The sequence below is a fragment of the Pithys albifrons genome, chromosome 8, assembly GCF_047495875.1.
Source record: "Pithys albifrons albifrons isolate INPA30051 chromosome 8, PitAlb_v1, whole genome shotgun sequence".
Classification (NCBI taxonomy): Eukaryota; Metazoa; Chordata; class Aves; order Passeriformes; family Thamnophilidae; genus Pithys; species Pithys albifrons.
The window spans coordinates 25250139-25270743 of NC_092465.1; the positions used below are offsets into that span (position 1 = coordinate 25250139).

General features: G+C 43.0%; 1 protein-coding gene across 1 annotated transcript in view; it reads left to right on the forward strand.

Annotated features, from left to right (window-relative positions):
* The first annotated feature begins 15934 nt into the window (after positions 1–15934).
* ITPRID2 (ITPR interacting domain containing 2) overlaps positions 15935–20605 on the forward strand; it is a 39790-nt gene continuing 35119 nt past the window's right edge. Inside the window, exons 1-3 of the mRNA XM_071561644.1 lie at positions 15935–16139; positions 16292–16561; positions 16663–16714. Of these exons, the coding sequence (XP_071417745.1) occupies positions 16351–16561; positions 16663–16714 (263 nt within the window). The 5' untranslated portion in view covers positions 15935–16139; positions 16292–16350. The remainder of the gene's footprint in view (positions 16140–16291; positions 16562–16662; positions 16715–20605) is intronic.

Here is a 20605-nt window from a genome sequence, read left to right on the forward strand (position 1 = left end):
TGGCCCTTTGACTGAACTCATGGAAGAACCATCAGCATTACAACACAGGAATTATCTGTAAATACTCAGAAATCTGACCCTTAAAAATTAATGTTCTTCAGGCTTCTTTGTTGGGTTTTTCGCCCAGTAAAAAATTCTGCTAGCTAAAGAAGTCCATGAGTAAAATAGAGAATATTCCTACATTTTTCCTCAGTATATGGGGATAGGTCTTTGGTGTTCTATCACCAAACCAAAGGAAAAGGTTTGGACTGTGTTACGTAAAATGTGAAAGAAAATTATAGTAACTCCCCCACTTGACAGGGCAGCTCTTCAGCCTCTCCTCTCCTCACAGGGGCAGGTAGATCTGTAGAGGCTTGCTAATGGCAGCTGAAATCGAGTGACTCCTGGATGTGATCACCAGCTAATCTTCATACAGACCCCACAATATCAACTGTTTGCCTTTGTTCTTCAAATGCCAGACTCAAAAAGTTTAGTTCAAAAATTCCAAAGAGCTGTTGCAGGAGCGACTGGAGATTCTGGAATATCTGCTTGTAGATGCTTTCACACACTGTCAGGAGTGGCGTCCAACCTGCTCTCTGGCATGTCGGCTGATTGACTTGCCCTGTGTTAAACATTTTCAATGTTCTGTGTTTTTTCTACTACATAACTGTCAGATAGCTTTGGAGGTCATGGTGGGAGCATTGAGACGTTGTGCAGCTGTTCCTGTTGCTCCAGCAGCTACTTTAAATCCCAGACAGGTCACAGAACAGGACAAAAAGCAGCTGTGCTGCCAGTCCGTGAATCACAAAACATCTTGCACCTCAGAAGAAAACTGTTATGTTGAGAAGATTATGTATCTTAATTCTCCAAAGTTACTTGGGAGATGCTAAGCAGTGAATTTCTACTTAATTCTGTAAATTGTGCAACTAGAACTATCTCATAATGCCTTAATGGGCAATACTTCTGGATTAAAAGGTTTTATTTCTGTATTTTCCCTTTTTTTACTAACATGAGAAAATAAGGAGCTAAGTTAAACACGTTTGCTAATGAGTGTGCATCTGACTTCACAGCTTCAGCAATGTATTACTGAAGAGGACAATTAAATAACGGAAATAGCTAACCAGACAAAACAAAATTAATGCTTTTTCTTAAATAATACTAGTTGATAGCAGTGTTTTGACTTGTGATAAAAGGAAACAAATTGGTAAATTTTGAATATCATCTCCTTCTGGCACAATTTTTCAGGTATTTAAAAACAGTTGCTTTCTCCTTTCAAAACCTTGAGTGTTTGTGGTCAGAAGATCAGATTTGCTGACATATGGGACCAGGGCTACTGCCTGTCTGAGCCACAGCGCAGTGTGTGCAAATCTGCATGGGGGTCACTGGTTTGTGAGATTTATGTAAAGCCTGGGAGATTTGCCAGGTTCCTGCCCATATCCAGTGCCTATTTGAGTGGGTGAATGCTGCACCATTCTTAAAGGGGTTTTGCTGAATTTCGTCCTTCATCTTGGATTAATGCTTTATTGGAAAATATATTGTGAATCTGTATAACTGACTGGTTTGGTAGTGCTCATCAAATAGCTTAAAATTCAGAAGCAGCAAGTGCACATGCTATTCCCTCTGGGGAGCAAACCTATCTGCAGGAATTCAGCCCATTACGTTTATTTAGCGGATCTGGAAGAAAGTACATACCTTTGATTTTTAATTGCTAGAATTTTTGTATTTCTTAGAGAAAATCAATAGTAGAAATCAAGTTACCCGGCATGTTTTACATCTGCTGAAACAACAGGATGCTGTACCTGCTCAGGAACAGCAGCTTGCTGCTTCTAGTCAGGAGCAGCACTGGCTCTCCCATAGCAGTTCTCTGTTTTTATGATGTCTGGACTTGTGATAAAGTTCTGCTATGTCTTGTTGGGAAACAGTACATATATATCCATTTCTTAAACACACCACAACTCTGCAGTTTTTGTAAGCTCTAGACAATGGGCTCATCTGAACTTCAGTGGTTTTTCCCTGAAGCTGCCTTCTCCTGTGAGGAGTGTGCCTGGATCTCTGAGAAGTCTTTTTATCCCTGCTCATTTTAAAAAGACAGTGTTACTGTGCCCAAGGACAAGTATTCCTTCCCAATGTCTGTCTGGAGTGCCAGCATGCATTATGTCCCCTGGAAACTGGTGGGGGCATTCCCTGCAGCCCTCAGAGCAATGCAGAATGTTCTCTCCAAAGCAAAATGTTTGAAAAGGCCACATTACTTGAAATCCCATTCATGCAGCAGACTGGTGCAGTCAAGAAAGACCAAGAAAGTCAAGAATCTAGTTGCTTAATATATTTTTTTAAAGGATTATTTGGCAATATCTCATTTTTATGATGTTTAGCAGAGGGACATGCTGTCTTTCACTTCCCTTCTCTAATCCATTTCTTATGTTTTAGCAAAGGGTAAAAATACTTGGGTACTGCACTACAGCTGTGGTGACTTTATATGAAGACAAATTCCTGAGGCTGGAATATTGTGACTGTTCTGAAAAAATGTTGCACATTCTTTTTTTTTTCATTTAAATAGAAGAATCATGGAAAGTTTGCAAAGGATGGGGGTGGAAGAAATGTTTTCTGTTTTCCAAAAGTGGGCGAGAGGTCGAAATACAATTGAAATGAGCTTGTTTGAATGTCCTTGATGATACAGATGAAGCTTGCTTGCATGGAGTTTTTAACTACTTCTGTTGTCTTAGTCATAGTTTTGGAAACCTCTTAGAATCTACTTAGAGATGAATAGGAGTTTAGCTGGAAGTCCATGCTGTTGCAATCCCAGTATCTGATATTCCATTAAGCAGTAAACTTAGCTGATGAATGTGTTCACAGCATAAATGTTATCACAGCACCAGTTTTTAAGAACCGATACATTAGGATACACATTGATGCACAAAAGACTTCTAAGTGGCTGCAGTTTGCATGTTGTGAAAAATGGTAATCTGTATTTTAGGGCAATCGATTTCCTGTTCTGACTGACTTCTGAATTGGGAATGCTTTATCAGTCTTTACTACTAAGAGCACTAGAACATTTTTTTTTCAGTAAATCAACTCTCATCTGGCAGAACTGGGTGAGGATGTCGGTTTGGACTCGGACAGATCCTCAGTGCTGGACTGACTCTGCTGCCTTTGAAGTCAGACAGAAAACACAAACTGATGCAAAGTAGGTTTTTTGAACCATCGTTCTTTGTCAGAGAGTATCTATTCCCTAAACACCATCTGTGTGTATGAAATAAACTCCCCTGCTCTGCTTTTATTTATTGCTAATGTGCTTTGTGAAAACCAGTAAAAGGGTGTTAACAGCTTAAGACTTTGCCAAGGCAGTAAGGCGGAGTTGCATGTGGGAATGAAGCCTTGTTTAATCAGGTTTTGTAATTACTTTGATACAATTTTAGCTGAAGCATGTTGAGTCAAGCAGTTCCTGGTTTAACACTTACTCTTTAGACATCAGTTGCAGATTTCAGAATTTACCAGAGACCTATTCAATAGCCATTTTTACTGTTGCACATTGGTCATCTATAAATATGCCTGTTGCAACTGTACATCATATTTTTATTTGTTTTTACTTAAGTAACCAGTTTTAGATGTCAAATCTCCCCTGAAGTCTACTACATTTTTTTTGAATATGTTTTAAAGATGAGAAAAAAATCAATCTTCAGCTTGAACTCACAATAAAGGCACACCAGCACAGCAGTAGCAGAGCTTTTCCTTCTCTAGTATCATGGGTGTGGTTTAGTTTTACAGTGTTTTCTTCAGTCTCCCATTAGATCTAGAGAAGGAGTGTCCCCCATGGTGAGGTGTATCAGAGGCAGGGCTGTTTGAATGCAGAAGCACCCAAGGGGCACTCTCAGGTGAGCTTGCTGGGTTAGGGAGGATTGGGTGTTCCACTGCACAGCAGCCTGGAAGGGTCACAGTAGGGACAGCCTCCTGTCAGGACACGCCTCACCTACTGGGAACACACGCAGAGGCTGGACAGAGTTCATAGCAATGGAAGGTTGTTATTTATAAGCAACGGAGAAGTTTATGCTTTTTGTTTGCAAGTGCAGCTGAGCAAATATACAGCAAAACTATATTCTTTGATCATCTTCATTCAGTTGTTAAACCACCAGGTTTCTTTCCCGAAAATCATCCCTGTTACTCATGATTTCTTGATTCAACACCTCTAACCAAGGCACCTATCAATTACTCTGCAAGTTTATAGATCTGTTGTTTTTGTTGTTTTTTTTTTGGGGGGGGGGGTGTTATACTTTAAAAAACAAACCCTCAAACCCCCCCAAACTCTGAGATGTTTCTGATGAAAAAAAGATTGTTTTTGTTTGTTTGGTTTGGTTTGGTTTTTAATGAGAAGGGAACATCTTATAATTAGGAATAACAAGGCATTCATATTTGCAACAAGTGATTTATAGCCTACAAAGCGGCTTGAACTTTTTCAGCTGAAAGCTGCTTTGGAAGTTTAACAGGGGATTAATTTTTTAAGTATGCCTGGACTATCAAGAAGTTGATCAATGGAGTGTGAACCATACCCACTTAAAAGGCACGGACATGAAAATCAGTGCATTCTCCATGAGAGGCTTTTAATGATTTCCTTTCAGAGAATGTGCACACTATCTTAATTATACAGGAGCCTACGTAAAGGTACCCTTGGATTGTATCCAGTGAAAGCCAAAGCAAACAATATGACAACAAAAAGGGCACTTGCGTCATTTCACTTTAGCATTTAAAATACAAACAATAACTAGCAAATAAAAAGCTTCTAGCCTTTGGTGTGCTTACCAGTGCCAGGATACTTACTCCTTCACATGTAATCTTTAAAACAAAGAACCCTATATTAGAAAAAGGTGGGACAGGCTTTTTTTCTTTTGTCTGCACAAAAGCAAGACCACATTTCGGCAAGGAGCATGTTTCCTGCGGTGCTTTGCTGGCTTCATGTGATTAATGACCTCTGCCTTTCACAGATAAGTCTTTCTGTGTGGATGAGATCTTCTGTGTACATAAGAGCACACAGCACTAAAAAAAAAGGCCATCAGAAAGGAAGGGTGATAAAGCTGGTGGTGAGACTGAGGTGCTGGAGCATTGCCATCAGAGATGCCATTGCTTACTGTAAAGAGTAGATTTTGAAATGCCCAGTAATGGTGATTAAAATGGTTTTCCTACATGGTAAGCCTGCCACTCTGATCAAATCCACCTTGTGAAACTAAAGCTTCTGTATCCATGAGATCCCAAGATAATTGTTTTGGAGACCTTGGCTTTAACATGCGTATTTGGCTGTGGCAGTGCACTGTTAACATATTTTCTCAAACAACTATGGGGAAAAATGGCCAGATCTTTGCACAATGTTCTCTAAAATGGTACAGATATGGCTTCAAATGTCAGGCCACTCTGACATTTCTCTGATTCTCTGATTGCTTTAGGTCTATTTTGGTGATGCCAAGTGTTTCCAATATGGCCACAAAAAAAATGTATCACAATATTACTTGGCACCATGACATTGCCAAACCACCTGGATGGTGTTGAGAACTTCCTTCAGAGGATGGAAGATAGAGGAAGGAGTTTTCCCTCAGCCTTTCTTACCTTCCTCTGACCACTTTGGGAGCGGTTCCTACCTTTGAAAACTTGAGCCTTTTATGGAAGGTGCAGAGTACTGAGGTGGGTTCCAGAGCCACCCCATCCCACTTCTGGCGACTAAGACCCTAGTGCAGGGTCCTATGCTCCTTTCCAAGGACACCCAGGCCTACACTTGTTGCTTATGTGGCACTTGGTTGTGTCCCCATGTGTTTTGGGGAGTGAAGAGCACATTTTCTGTAGGAAGACAGGAGCATGCACAGCCCTTCTGCAGCTTTGCATGAGTCAAAACCTCTCAAAGGGGTATTCTTGTGGCAGGACAGGCAGAGATGGAATGACCAGATAAATAGGTGTCAGCATGACAGCAGTGGCACTCAATGCACTTTAGAGATTACTGTACAATACATCTGGTTCCTACATCCACCAGAGTATAGTACAGAGGAAGGGAGGGCCACAAATACCATGTTTTTAAGTACAAAATAGCTACCTCCTTTCATGGATGGGTTAAAATACTCTTAAACATTAATAATTATTTTTTTAAAACATAATTAATGTTTTCCAGTGATAGTGAAGCCTAACTAATATATAAGCAGTGTTTTAAAACCAATTTCTTGCTCCTATCAGGAAGCTCTAATTTAAGATGCACTGATCCATTCCTTCCCATAGTGAAGTTAAAAGTCTGTTGAAAAGAGGGACATGCACCAAATAGACCATCACAGTCCTGTGCATCCTACTCTAGCAGCAGGAATAGAAACCTTGTTAACAAAAAGTCATGTTCTTATTCTTTAGCTCTGTTCTGTATGTCCCCTAATCAAACTACTCCTTACCCAAAGGGCAGAGTCCTTTTCTTTAACAGGACATTTTTTTTCTCACCCCTCAATATCTACTGCCCCTAATTTTCTACCTGTAAAAATTGAACCATTCCCATAGTACATGACTTAGAGAGAGGCACAGGTACTATAGTAAGTATGAGAGGGCTACATAACTGCAGGGAGGTGGGAAATAGTACAGCAAGAGCTCTGTGGGTTTAATCAGCTTTGTAGGGAACATACAGTCATAGACTCTTCCAAGTGCACAGCAAGGAAGGAAAGTTTTCCTCTGGCTGTCAGCTAATTTTAAAGAGATGAATTTATATTTTTGGACACTGCACTTAGCATTACAGTTAATATTTTAATCTATTAAATGGATGTGGCAATGGAAGGCAGAGTTCAGGGGTTGGAACTATGTGAGTTTGAATTAATTAATGCTCTCAAAGGCAGTATTAATTTTGCATCCAAGAGGGCTGAACAGATAAAGCCCTCTGATGATTTAACATCAGAAGGCTTGAACTTCCTTGTAACAGAATAATTTCTCTGAGCAGGACAAATTCTGCCTCCATTTATTTTTGGTGTCACATTTACCACTACCAGCTCCTTCTGTGCTCTCTAAGGAGCTAAGTTTAAAGTTAATGGGATTTTTGTGCACAAAGGGTTGGCCAGCCATAACCGTAGACAGCAATGACGTGCCTGATTAGTAAGAAATGTGATGCTTTTGCCACTTGGCCTTCTGCCCAGTGGGAGCTGCTTCTGTTGAGCACTTCAAATGAATTCACCAAAGAACTGCAGGCCAGGAAAGGCTGTTGGTTGCTACTGGATCAGACCAGCTTCTGATCAGTGAGCTAGAGAAATATCCTGTACTTCAAACAGTGGAGTATCCATTTATAAACATTTAAAAATACATACAAGATGGAGTTGTTAGACTGGAAAATCCTCTTTAGTATGATATCACCTCACCACTAAATATCTATGGAAAAGAGTTGAAAAAGCATAGTGACTCATCAAGGAGTTACTGAACTGTGTAAATAAATCTTTCTTTAGAATTTATTGATTGGTGTGGAACAGCTTGTGAAGTCTAATATGCTATTTTTCTTTAGGCAGCTTCACCCAGGAAATCTGGCCTTTACACAATTCTTTGACTATCCTTAAATCCAGAGTAGCTACGTTATGCATACTGCAAGAGAAAACCACTATTTTATTCCTTTTATTCCTGCTTCATTTTAATCAGATTATAAACTGGTTTTTTTAATACAGTAAAAAATTTTGTTTCCTTCTGCAACAGTTTTTAGTTGACAGTCTATTGTTGGCCAAGTGTTAGCTCAAATGAGCTGTACCATCTGAATCTCCTCCCTCCCATGCTCCCACTGCCGATGATTGAGTGGATACCCATGCTCTTCAGAGCTGAATTGTTTGAGCTAACGTTTCAGCACTAGTGAATGAGATTTATAGCAAATAACATGAATTTCTCTTCTAGCCCACCTTAGCTGTGGTTTTGCTTGGGAATTCTTACTGGTTTCTGTTTAGAATTTTTCTACCACTTGCCACAGCTATAGGATAACTTGGTCAATGACTCAAAGTAAATGCTATTATCACTCTGGAACTTCTTGTACTTCCCAGAGAAAGGAAATGCACTAATTTCAAAGTTGAGTCAAGCCCAGAAATGAATTAGTATATTGGGTAAATATCTGAGAGCACATTTTTATAAGTAACTAGTCACGCACACTGAGCTGTCCCGTTTCAGATGACAAAGGGACGTGTCCTCTGGGGTCACTTATGCACAGCCTTTGTATCAGCTTTCTGCATTTGGGGTTTTTGAAATATTATTTGCTATAAAAGCAGCAGTTATATAGAATATTTTCTTCTCCTTCTTTGGTCATAATTTCTGATCTCACTGCTCAACTTCAGCCCAAATCTAGAGAGGAAAAAGGACTCAGTGATGCTAAGTATTAATTATGTTTCATGCAATAGATAGTTGGAGATCTGAGTTGCAAAGACTGCACCATGAAGTTGCTCGTTATCAAACAACAGGCAATCTGCAGAAGAGAGGCACATTCCAAATGCTCCAATGATGGAAGACTTCGTGGAAGCAAAAAATACCTGACCTAAATCCATAAGCAACTTGACTGTCTTCATTCTGGAGCTGTATGGTATGTTGGTCAGACCTGGATGTGCTGAGTCCCCTTGTTTTGTCTTCCTATAGATCACTGTGAGTGTGGACAATGTAATGACTACTCTCTACCTCAACGCATTTTAGAAAGCTTAATCCTTATAAATACACACAGTTTTATGAGGCATCCCAATGAAAGCAGAAACAGAATTAAAGTGGACAAAATAATAGCACTTTTGAATATGAAAGATAAAGATCTTTTAAGTGCAGGAAGATATATCTCTCCTTTAGTTTTCATGTGTAGTTCCTTTATCAGCCATTTGGAACACACAAGATTGAAAACATAGGAGCAGGAACAGTATTTGCCAATTAAATACCATCTTAAAGTCATTCAACTGTAAAAGTAGAGAACAGAATGCTACAGTATAGGACACAGATGTATAAACACATGGCCACAATGCCATCGCCTTGTAAGGGTGGTGTTCAGAAACAGAATGAATACAGTTACTAAATTTAAAGAGAGACAGCATTGAATGGGAAAATGTACAGAAGGGGCTTAAAAATTAAAATGTCTTAATTTCATGCATCTGTGGATTTATTTTCTTAGCCTGCTCTCAAACAACAAAAATTACAACTACTCACTGACGTAATTCAGTGACATGAAGTATATTTGCATCTTGAAGGATTTAAAGCCACTTTTACTCTTTCATCTTCTCCATGGTGGGTTTTTCCATAGATTTATGTATATTTGGCCTCAGTTCTCTCCATCTGATTTGGTGGTGCAGCTATAATCCACTTCAGTACAGATATCCGGCTCTTCCTTTAGAAACTTCCTCTTGCTATGCTATAGCTCTTGTAAACACCCTGACGGAAGTGGCTTTTTTCCTCCTTTCTACTGCTGCAAGAGGTCGTAGAAGTACAAGTCACTTAACAAGCCAGACAACATTTGGTTTGAAAAAAGTCTGGAGAGATGCAGTTATGTATTAATTTCAATGCATTTGCTTATTACCTTATAGAAACACCATGCATATCACTCATGTTTAAACAAAATCACTGACAAAGCCACAGACACTGTCCTAACACTTTAATTTATTAGAGTAATACTGCCAGATTACTTTCCATCCTTTTTACTCCACATATTTGAGAAAGAACATCTGTCTGGTGACAGTGATGGTTCCAAGTCCAGTATATGGTTTTTCCTTTACAGAGAAAGATACTTGAATGAAATTCTAGATGTAATTAACTTGCAGCATTTCACTTTAAATATGTAATTTTAAAAATTAAAATTTCTTAAAAACATGGAATGCATAATATCATTGTTTCATGGAATAATTATTATTTATCATCTTATGCCATATATATTTAATAGGATACCAGAGACACTCTATTCTGCTTTAGCAACATAGTATTCTAGTTACTCAATTTGGTTCTGGCAAGACATGATGATATGAAATAAGTGACCTTTCCATTTTTAAGTATATTAAGAAAATCCCAAAGGTCTGAAAATGCAGGTGTTATGGGCATGAGGATGTCAGCACTGTGAGAGACACAAGATTCTCAAAGAACCAAAACAATACACAATGGCCTATGAGGCAAATAAAAAAGGAAAGAAAAAAATTAGGCTTTTCTATTGATAGAGAGAAGACAGATGCTATGTAGGAGAAAGAGGTGCTGGTCAGTTTCCTACTATCACTGGAATGCAAGGACGAGAGAGATGAGATACACATGGAGAAACTGGGAAGTTGCTGAAGCAACTTGAAGAAAGACAGCAACCCCTTCCCAGCTACCAACACTTGGGAGAAGCTCTGCAAAGAATGACTTCTAGGCTTTTGCTTTCATTTGCAGATATAGGATGTGTAATGGAAAAGCCAGCAGAACAAACTGCCCATCCCTATAGTGGGCTGTCTGAATAGAATATCACAAAAGGCAGTGGTGGGCCCCTTTCTCTTGACATGGAATGGATACTACCCATTTCTGGCCAGCTTGTCTTTATTTACAGCATAACAGAGGCCTCAGTAGACTTTTTTTTAAATAATCTTGGCTTAGAAAGAAATTGCTTAATTTAACAAAGCGCGTTTACTAAAACAGAGCTGTGGAAACTTTAAAGATGTGCATGACACTGGGTTGTGTGTTTCTTCATGCATTCTCCAGCTCTCAAACACAGACTCTGCCAAAGCAAATAACTGCACAGTATTTATCATAGTTTTGTTACTATGTAGGAATATTTTTTGTTACAATGCTTGCAAAGGTGAACTACTTGTTAGCTTCTCCTCCCTTGTCTGCCAGTAACATAGAAATCCAGTTGTGGTCATGAAGCATTGCTGACTTGTAGCCGCAAGTCCCAGGACCAAGCATACATTAGACAGCAGCATGGAGTTTATCCCCTTGTCAAGAACCAGTTCTACTGACACGTGAAATTCCAACAGAAGGTTTTTGTTGTATTACACTACTCTAAAATATGTGAAATTACTCCCATTTCTTCTGTGAAAGGAAGATGCTAGGCACAGAGAGAGTTTTGCTTTTTGGTTGTGGCAGTTTTATTGTTTCATTTTTATTTTGAACTATAAACCTACTCCTAATTACTCTGTCTAGTAGCTTCTGTATGTGTTACCCACTTGGTGGTCACAGTATCTCTCCTCAGTGGTGAGATCTGCCCAATAGGTCTTCGGTGGCTAGCTGGCAGCATGTTGTCCACTTGCAGATGGTCATCCTGATGGGGTGGTCTTAGCCATCTGCTGAGCTGGAAAGGAGAGGAAACAGCTTCCAAATCTGACCTGTCCAGACCTCACCAGCACCTCTCGATCCCATTTGCTTCCATTCTGAGAGCATCCCAACATTGGTTGCCTGTAGTTCCCGAGGAAGGAACTACAGCAGCAGCAGAGGATGAAGTGCAGGCTCTCACAACACTATCAAGAGTCCAGCTATGCAGGCTGTAAATATTTCTTTGGCTTTCAGAGACTTATCCTTATCCCTCTATACTGTATGGAGGGATATAGATAAATGGTATAATACTTCCTGAGCACTGGAGGATCTCTTGATATACAGATATGTCAGTGAAATGATCTGCTCAAAAGCATGGAGAAGACTAGTCCTAATGTAGCAGGAAAATGCTACTTACAATGTACTCAGACATGGGAACAAGTTCCCATGGGAACTGGTGGAAACACCTCATTTATATCTTTGAGTTATGTAGGAATGTATTTTTTTAGACAATGCTGCATCTAAAAGAATCCTCTGCAGGCTCTTCAAAGGTTTTTGCTCTTTTAAGAACAAAAGACAGTGACTTATTGGTATTTGTTGGGCTAAATTGTATTTCTCTGTGTGTGTATTTATACACACATTCATATGTTCAGGACCAACACCCAGATGACAAATGTGAGAGTTATTATTATTCTTAAAATGTCTGTGTGTTTTTTACTGTGATGCTTGGTATTGCTGCTAATGGTGCTGGGGCTATAAGTCTTCCCTTAAGAATTTATAACATAATGTAAAGCACAATTTATCCCTTATGTAATTACTGCCTATACAATGTTTTATTTGAATGGTTTCAAAATAATTTGGGAAAAAAGAAGTTAGCCTGATTTACATGACAGAAGACTTGACATGACTTTTTTCCCAATCAGTTATTTCTTTGAAATACAACTAACAAATTATATTCTGAAACAAGAGAAGCTTTTCTTATAGAACAAACTCACTTTTTGGTTTACAAGTATTAAAAGAAATAACAAGCCAGCTATTTTCCTAGTAAGTTATGCTTAGTATAGGATCTGAATTTGCAATCCTTACTCATAGAGTCAAAAAGAATCTTGCTAGGATGGTACAAAGGTGCAAGTGAGAGCCCAGTGCTGGCAGGACTTCATTGCAAAAAGCTATTGGCTGATGTTTACATTTCAGACGTTCTCTGAGTAAATGCTGTCACAACAGACAAGCAATTATAGACAATAATGTCAGTAATTTGTGGATTAAGAACTCCTTAAGGATGTACTGGCATGGCTAGACAATAGCAGCTTTTAGCTTGCAACTGTTCATCCTCGGCTGTGCCAGTGAAACTGTAACTTCCCAGAAGCAATTGGGCTCCCTCTGAGACAGTAGAACCATGGCAGGGGTTAAACTTCTCCTGGCCCTCCCTGCCTCCCTCACAGCCCTCACCAGGCTGCTCAACCTCAAGGAGCCATTTTTAATAGATATATCTATTTATGCACACACATAAAATGGAAATATTTGCAATTATGCCAAAGTAATGCTGTGCTAGGCCCTTGCCAACTAAGCCAGAAAAATCAGATTACAAGATTTTGGTACTATAAATACATCTGTGAGGAGTTTCAGCTGAAGTCCAAGCCCCAGTTCATCCTGGTGGAGGGCACAGGACCTGTACTGATCCTCTGACTTGCCCCCCAGGACACCCATGGCTCAGGACACACTCTAATTAGTTCATACAAAATATGTGATGTGTTCATCCAAAATATGTGAGGGTGATGAGGGAGCTGGCAGAAGAGCTTGCCTAACCGCTCTCCATCATCTTCCAACAGTCCTGGCTCCCTGGGGAGGTCCCAGATGGTTGTAGGTTGGGGAATGTCCCCCCAATCCACAAAAAGGGCTGCAAGCAGGACCCTGGCAACTACAGGCCTGTCAGCCTGACCTCCGTGCCTGGCAGGGTTATGGAGCAGTTCATCCTGAGTGCAATCACACACCACCTTCAGGGTGGACAAGGGATTAGACCCAGCCAGCACGGGTTTAGGAGGGGCAGGTCCTGTCTGACCAACCTGATCTCTTTCTACGATCAGGTGACCCACCTGGTGGATGAGGGGAAGGCTGCGGATGTGGTCTATCTGGACTTCAGCAAGGCCTTTGACACTGTCTCCCATAATATACTCCTGGAAAAGCTGGTAGCCCATGGCCTGGACAAGTGTACCCTCTCTTGGATTAAGAGCTGGCTGGAGGGTCAGGCCCAGAGAGTGCTGGTGAACGGAGCTGCATCCAGCTGGCGGCCGGTCACCAGTGGTGTTCCGCAGGGGTTAGTGTTGGGTCCAGTCCTGTTTAACATCTTTATTGATGATTTAGATGAGGGGATTGAGTCCATCATCAGCAAATTTGCTGATGACACCAAGCTGGGAGGGAGTGTCAATCTGCTGGAAGGCAGGAGGGCTCTACAGAGGGATCTGGATAGACTTGAGAGATGGGCTGATTCCAATGGGATGAAGTTCAACAAGGCCAAGTGCCGGGTCCTGCACTTTGGCCACAACAACCCCCTGCAGCGCTACAGGCTGGGCACAGAGTGGCTGGAGAGCAGCCAGGCAGAAAGGGACCTGGCGGTACTAATTGACAGGAAGCTCAACATGAGTCAACAGTGTGCCCAGGTGGCCAAGAAGGCCAATGGGATCCTGTCCTGGATCAAAAATAGCGTGGCCAGCAGGACCAGGGAAGTGATCCTTCCCCTGTACTCTGCATTGGTGAGGCCACACCTTGAGTACTGTGTTCAGTTCTGGGCCCCTCAGTTCAGAAAGGATATTGAGGTGCTGCAGCGAGTCCAGAGAAGAGCAACAAGGCTGGTGAAGGGACTGGAGCACAAGCCCTATGGGGAGAGGCTGAGGGAGTTGGGGTTGTTTAGCCTGGAGAAGAAGAGGCTCAGAGGTGACCTCATCACTGTCTAGAACTACCTGAAGGGAAGTTCTAGCCAGGTGGGGGCTGGTCTCTTCTCCCAGGCACTCAGCAATAGGACAAGGGGGCACGGGCTTAAGCTCTGCCAGGGGAAATTTAAGTTGGATATCAGAAAAAAATTCTTTACAGAGAGAGTAATCAGGCATTGGAATGGGTTGCCCAGAGAGGTGGTGGATTCACCATCCCTAGAGATTTTTAAATGCAGATTGGATGTGGCGCTGAGTGCCATGATCTAGTAAATGGACTAGAGTTGGACCAAGGGTTGGACTTGATGATCTCAGAGGTCTTTTCCAACCCAATCGATTCTATGATTCTATGATTCTATGAAATATGCCCTGTTGAGAAAATGCTGATTATTTTGAGGCTCAACAATATATATTCAAGTGTAGTTTGCTCTTTTTAAAGGAAGTACTGGCATTTAAAAATACCATCCTGAAACATGTAAGCAGTGATCATTTTCAGGGACAAATGAAATACAAATATAAGTCCTTTGTGCTACTGTTCTGGTTTAATTTCCATACAAAGCATTCAGAAAATTAGGAATATGTTTAGGAAAATGACTCGCAAAGAGGGGAAATTTATCTTAGTAAGGCTGTATATATGTGAAGTAGTGGCTTGAAGGGGTTAGGAAAAAGAAATATTTTTTTCTCATCAAGTAAATTTTTTATTTTGTAGGGGAAAAGTTCACAGAAATTCCTTTTAAGGTCTTAGCTATAAGTGTGGAATATGAAATGGTATTTACTGGATACCATTACCTTGGTTCTTCCAAAGGCAGATTTGCCTTTAAACATGAGCTATCTCATGTGCCTGCCTGTCAGCACTGGTTTTAAACCTCCAGAGGACTCAGGTCCTTTTTGTTGTTAGTGCTTACTAATCAGCATCTTTTCCTGAAGATGCTGCAAAAGACCTTTAACAGAAGCTTATTTTTCCCCGGGTCCACAGCTGCAGGTGAGCTCACTGGGTGTGCAGGGTTCATTCAGCAGTGGCTGGGATGTGACCATTTGATCCCATGCAGAAAGGCAGTGGAGTCCTGCTGCCCAGGGTGGGGTCCTGCTGCCCAGGGTGGGCACCGGCTGGCCCATCATGCCCGCAGTGATTGACTCAGCCATAGCAGCTGTCAGGTCAGATGCGACCAAGGTGGGCAGGGCACCTGGCACGGCGCTCTTGCTGCAGGGGCTTTGGCTGGCACCTCAAGCAGGAGACAGTGGTCGAGAAATGGTTCTCTGTCCCTGACAGTGAAAGCAGCCTTTTGTCTGGTACCTCCCTCCCAAATATGGGCACTTGTTTGTCTTTTGCCAGGTTTTCCGTTGATTCTAGTGGCCTGAGTACATCCTGAAGGAGATTATAAGGATAAGGGTTTCAAATGCATGTAAGATTTTACCAGGCCACGTTTGGTGCTGCTGCTGTCCCTGCAGCTCCTGCCTGTACCCAAGCAGAGGCTGATCTGATTTCACACCCCTGGAAGCAAGACAGAAGGCTATGTGTGCCCAGCCAAGTCATTACTCTCCTTGTGCCATCTGTCTTCTCGGCACTCCCGTTCCACGAGGATAAAACCCTGCAAAGACGCTCTTCGCTGCTTTGCACCTCTTATAGTTTGGAAACATCCTCTGCGGGCCCAGGCCATGGGCGGCACCTCCGAGCCCGGCCAGGCCCGCGGAGCCGCACCGACCCAGCGCCACCTGGCCTGACCCTCGCATCCCTGCCCGCATCCCTGCTGGCATCGCTGCCCCGTGGGGGCGGCCCGGCCCCGGCGGGAGGCCCCGCGATGCCGCCGGCCCCGCTGCCGTCACGTGGCCGCTGACTTTTCTCCCCGCAGCGGTATGAGGAAGTCAGAGCCGCCGCCGCCGCCGCCCGCAGCCCGGGCGGGCGCAGCCTCCGCCGCCGCCTCCCCGCGGCGCGACATGTGAATACCGGCGGGCAGCCGGACGGCGGCGGGGTCGGGACTGACACTGACACCTGCGGGGCCGGGAGCGCCCGTCCGGGGGCAGCCGGCGGCGGTGAGCGGCTCTGGGGGCGGGCCGGGGTGTGGGCGCGGAGCGGGGCGGGGGGGGGCGCTCCGGGGGGCTGCCCGGACGGCGGCCCCACGCCCCCCGGCGGCCCGGCCGCGGCCCTCGGACAGACGGACAGCACGTCTTCCCTCGCCCAGCAGGCTGGCTCTCCCCGGCACTCGCCTCCGGGTGTGAGACCCCCGGCGGCGCCGCCGTCCCGATGGAGCAGCCCCCGGCGGCGGAGGAGTGGCAAGGGGCGACCCAGAAGAGGAAGGCCTGGGCTAAGAGCCGCGACTCCTGGCAGGCGTCGGAAGCGGAGGATTTCTCGGCAGCGCCGCCGGCCCGCGGCGAGGAGGAGGAAGAAGAGGAGGAAGAGGAGGAGGAGGAAGAGGATCTCGCCGGCGGGGAGCTGCCGCTGGCCGCAGGAGCAGGTCAGTGCTAGGGGGGCGGCAGCCCGCGGGACACCGGGACCCCCGGGGGGCGGCCTCGCTGTTTCTGACTGTCGGCTTCTCTCTCCTGCTCTGCCTCGAAGGTTGTCACAGCGTTCCCAACGAGAAGATCGCGATATGGCTGAAGGACTGCAGGTGGGTGCTCCCGGGGCGCGGAGTGGAGCAAGTCCCGGCACGGCCCCTCCCGCGGTTCGCGTGGGCAGCGCGGCGGAGCCGAACGGGGCACGGAACTCGCCGCGCTGCGAGCGCCCTGCGCTGTGTCCGGCCGTGGTGCGGGCGGAGCAGCAGCGCGTATCCATCCGTGCGGCCAGGGAGCTGCCGGCACCGCGCCTCTCCTCGGTGTCTCAGTGAGCCTGAAGGCTTTCAGACACCGAGGGAGGAACTACGCCGAGGGTAAGGAAGGCAGCATTATTTTGGAAGCTGCACTATTTCCGGTGTTTCCTTGCGTGCTTTTTGGTGCAGATTCCACGGCAATAGCCTCTGTGCGTCTGGAGCCTTCAGGAGTGATGGCACAGTTTAGATTAACTTGATTTACCCGAGTCACTTAATATACTCCATACCTAACTTGAGTCGCGGTATATGTAGACCGTGTTTCTGTTACTGTTACAAAATAATCTTTGGTGTTTGGAACTGGCTGAGGGCATTACTTTTTTTCATCCTCAGTCACATAAAAGCATAAATGTAGCAGCTGCTTTTGTCCCACGTTTTTCTCCATTCAGCCCTAACAGCCCTTGGAGCCAGAGTTGATGGGAAGAAGCTAGCAATTAACTTTCCAAGAGCTAACAATGACATTTTGATACCTCTCCTACTTGTTGTTGCCTTCTCCTTTTGAGATGAAAATTTACCACTGAGATTATCTCTGCCTTTGTGATCTTTTGCTCCAGTAAGCGGCTGACTACTCTTATTCTGTAACTGAAGTGTGGGTTACTTTATAGCTACAGGGTCCTTGGCATAGGACTGGTGCAGATTCTTCAGATCTTTACAGGCTGTGCCTTGGAGGGGGTGTTGGGAGCTTCAGGCTTGATATACTGTATCCCTAAAATACAATATTAAATGCTGACAGACCATTTTTCCAAAATGCTAAAACGGGAGAAGATTTTTCTGACTTTACTTCAAATCTTGTGTCCTGTTGCTCTACCAAAGTATATCCTTAAAAATAAGTATTATGAATTCAGCGCTTTATTAGCAGTATTTTTTGAGTGGGGAGGGCAAAAAATGGAAGAGTGACGAGGGGAGAGGCCTCTGAGGAAGAAATTCTTCCTAATGCTGCAGTGCCACTTCTGTCTATATCTGCAGGATTTCTGTTTAGAACCTTCCCTGGTCCTATGGTCATACAGAGTTTAAGGAATATCACAAAGCTGCAAAATGAGAACGTGAACATCTAATAGCTGTCAAAAATCTCGAGTAATAACACAAAGCTTGCAGTTTTATTCCTGTGCTTTGGTAACTGCCTGTTGTTAAAACTGGTACCACACACTTCTCTGGAATGTGTTTGCATCTTTGGCAGTTGATTCTTAAAATACGGGAATCTTATTTTACGCTCTATTTCCATATTTTACACATAAGGAAATTAAGCACAAGTTTACTCTTCTACTAATACAGAAATGCAAATTTAGGTAACGCATGTTTGTGAAACCTGTGGCACTTCCACAGAAGTCCGTTAAAGCATAGCTATTTACCGTTGTAAATCTTTTCAGAAGAATCTTGTGTTTGTCTCAGAAAGATAAGATTTTAATTTTTAAAAAAGATTTCTTCAACCAAGCTATTCAGTCAGGAGTTTACCCTGACTCTAACATGCAGGGTGCCAGCATGTACAATTCATATCTGGGAGGTGCAATCCCAGCTGCCTGAAGTGGTGCACAGTCACTTATGTTTTAAAACTGCAGAATAGTTTAATTTTTTATGTCTAATATACATGCAAGCTGTACCTATAGCATGTGTAGTAAAGTGATAATTCAATTTGCACTGTTATAAGTGACTGTATGTATAAAAACTGTATGTATAAAAGCCTTGAACTGATGGTCTCTTGATAACAATGTATATAGGCAAAGAGGACAGCATTAGCAGGTGACAGAATAGCCCTGCAGATACTCTAGTATTTTATTTATAAAAAGCAGTTGTGAAATTTACAATTCTCCTCCCTGAAAATTCTTATTTGTTTAATAACACTGGTTTTGCTTGCAGCTTTGATTGCTACAAAGTGTGGGCATACACTGACAGAGCTTCTGTTTCTGGTTCATCACACAACCTCATTCTTGCCAGTTAGCTCTTTAACAATAGCCATTAACAAATAGCCATTACTACAGATGAAGATTCAACTACTGAAATAAAATATTTTCCTTGTTACATGTTTTCTAAAAAGAGTCCTTCCTATTTTGTCTGAGTTTCTGTGTTTGTGAAATCAGAAGAAAATTGACACTTTTAAAATCTCATTTTCTGGTTTGAGTTGGCAACAGCTCAAAAAACCTTAATATCAATGCACTGCATAAATAGATCTGCTTATAAGATTTATTCCTTTGTTTGTTTCTAAAAGCATCAATAGTGTTCTAATAGGGGAAAAAGAATGACTAGCTGTCCCTTGATATTCTTGTTAGTGGTTTGGGGCTCTTTTTACTTGGCATCACTGTTTCACATCTGCTTTGGAGGAGAGGAGGTTTCCTAATACCCCTTGTTATTCACCTTGGTAGACACATTTGGTTGTTCTGGTTTTGTTTTTTGTTTGTCTGATGGGTTTTTGTTGTTATTGTTTGGTTGTTTGGTGTTTTGATTTTTTTTTCCAAATACCAACTAAAAGCAAACCACTCCCCCTCAAAAAACCCCAAGTATTTATCATACTGTGATAAGAATTATGGAGGCTTAAGAAAATGTTACCAAAGGAAAATGTTACCCAAAGTCTCTAGTTGATTCATGTTTTTTGGGAATCGTATGCCTTTGAGAAAGGCCTCCTTTGCTCTCTCCCTGGTACTTTGAAAAGGCTGTTCAAAGTAATAAGAAACTTATAAAAGTTGAAACACGAGTGTTTGTATTATACTGATAGAAAAGAAGAAATTTTTGTCAACTCTGATGGTGACGTGTATTATTTTGATTGAGTATATTTAAACTGTGCCAGTAATACAGGGGATGTGGGAGGTATTTAGGAGCCATCTCCTGTAGATATGCAGGAAGTGAGTTCTTGAAATGCCTCACAAAGAAGAGATTTTTTGCCTCAAGTTTAAAATAAACATGGCTCCTGCCCAATTAAGGCTTTAAAAGCTGAGGTTTAAACACTTTCAAGCACAGTGCAAAATCCTTGTCCCGTTCTGGAAGACCACCCGACCACAACTGGTAGCTGAGCAAACAAACCCATGGGCTGAGAGGAAGCCCTGAGACTGCCTATGATCATCTTACCTGCTCAGTGCCTATGTCCCATGGCAGTGTGGTCAGCAAGAGTTCGTTCAATTCTTCTGCAGACCAATATTGAGAGAAGTTACTGCTATATATGTTAAAATACAATAATAAATGAGTAAAAGCAGATGGAAAACCTTAGGATTCTTTGATTCAGGCACATACCCATTTGCTCTTTACTGACTGCTTGTTGCTGTTGGCCTCCCTCCTCTGTTCCTGCTTGTGTCAAGGCTGCTGGGATGTGCTGGGGACCTGCCATGATGTGCCTTCAGCTGGGAGACCCCATCCTGAGGGCTCAGTAAGTGGAAGGGTTCCCCAGCCCTGTCCAAGAGGTGGTACTTGTCCCTCGTTTAAGGTCCTGTTGTGTCTAGTTCTTAACTGCAAGAATTGCAAAGGCAGCGGGTATACAGCAGCTATGCCTCTGTGCAACAGTGTAGGCAGGACAGCAAGCGGCGTTTGACAGGGGTGCTTTTCTGGTAGCTTTAGAGGCAAGGCACTTAATTTCCAAAGGAAAATGCCAGCTTTGGTGGTTGCTTTTACTTTTTTCTGCCAGCCAGGGCATGTAGCACTGACCTGGGCTGTCAAAGTCAATGCCAGCAAGTTTCTACATCAAAAATATAGAGGCATCAGAATAGCCACCAG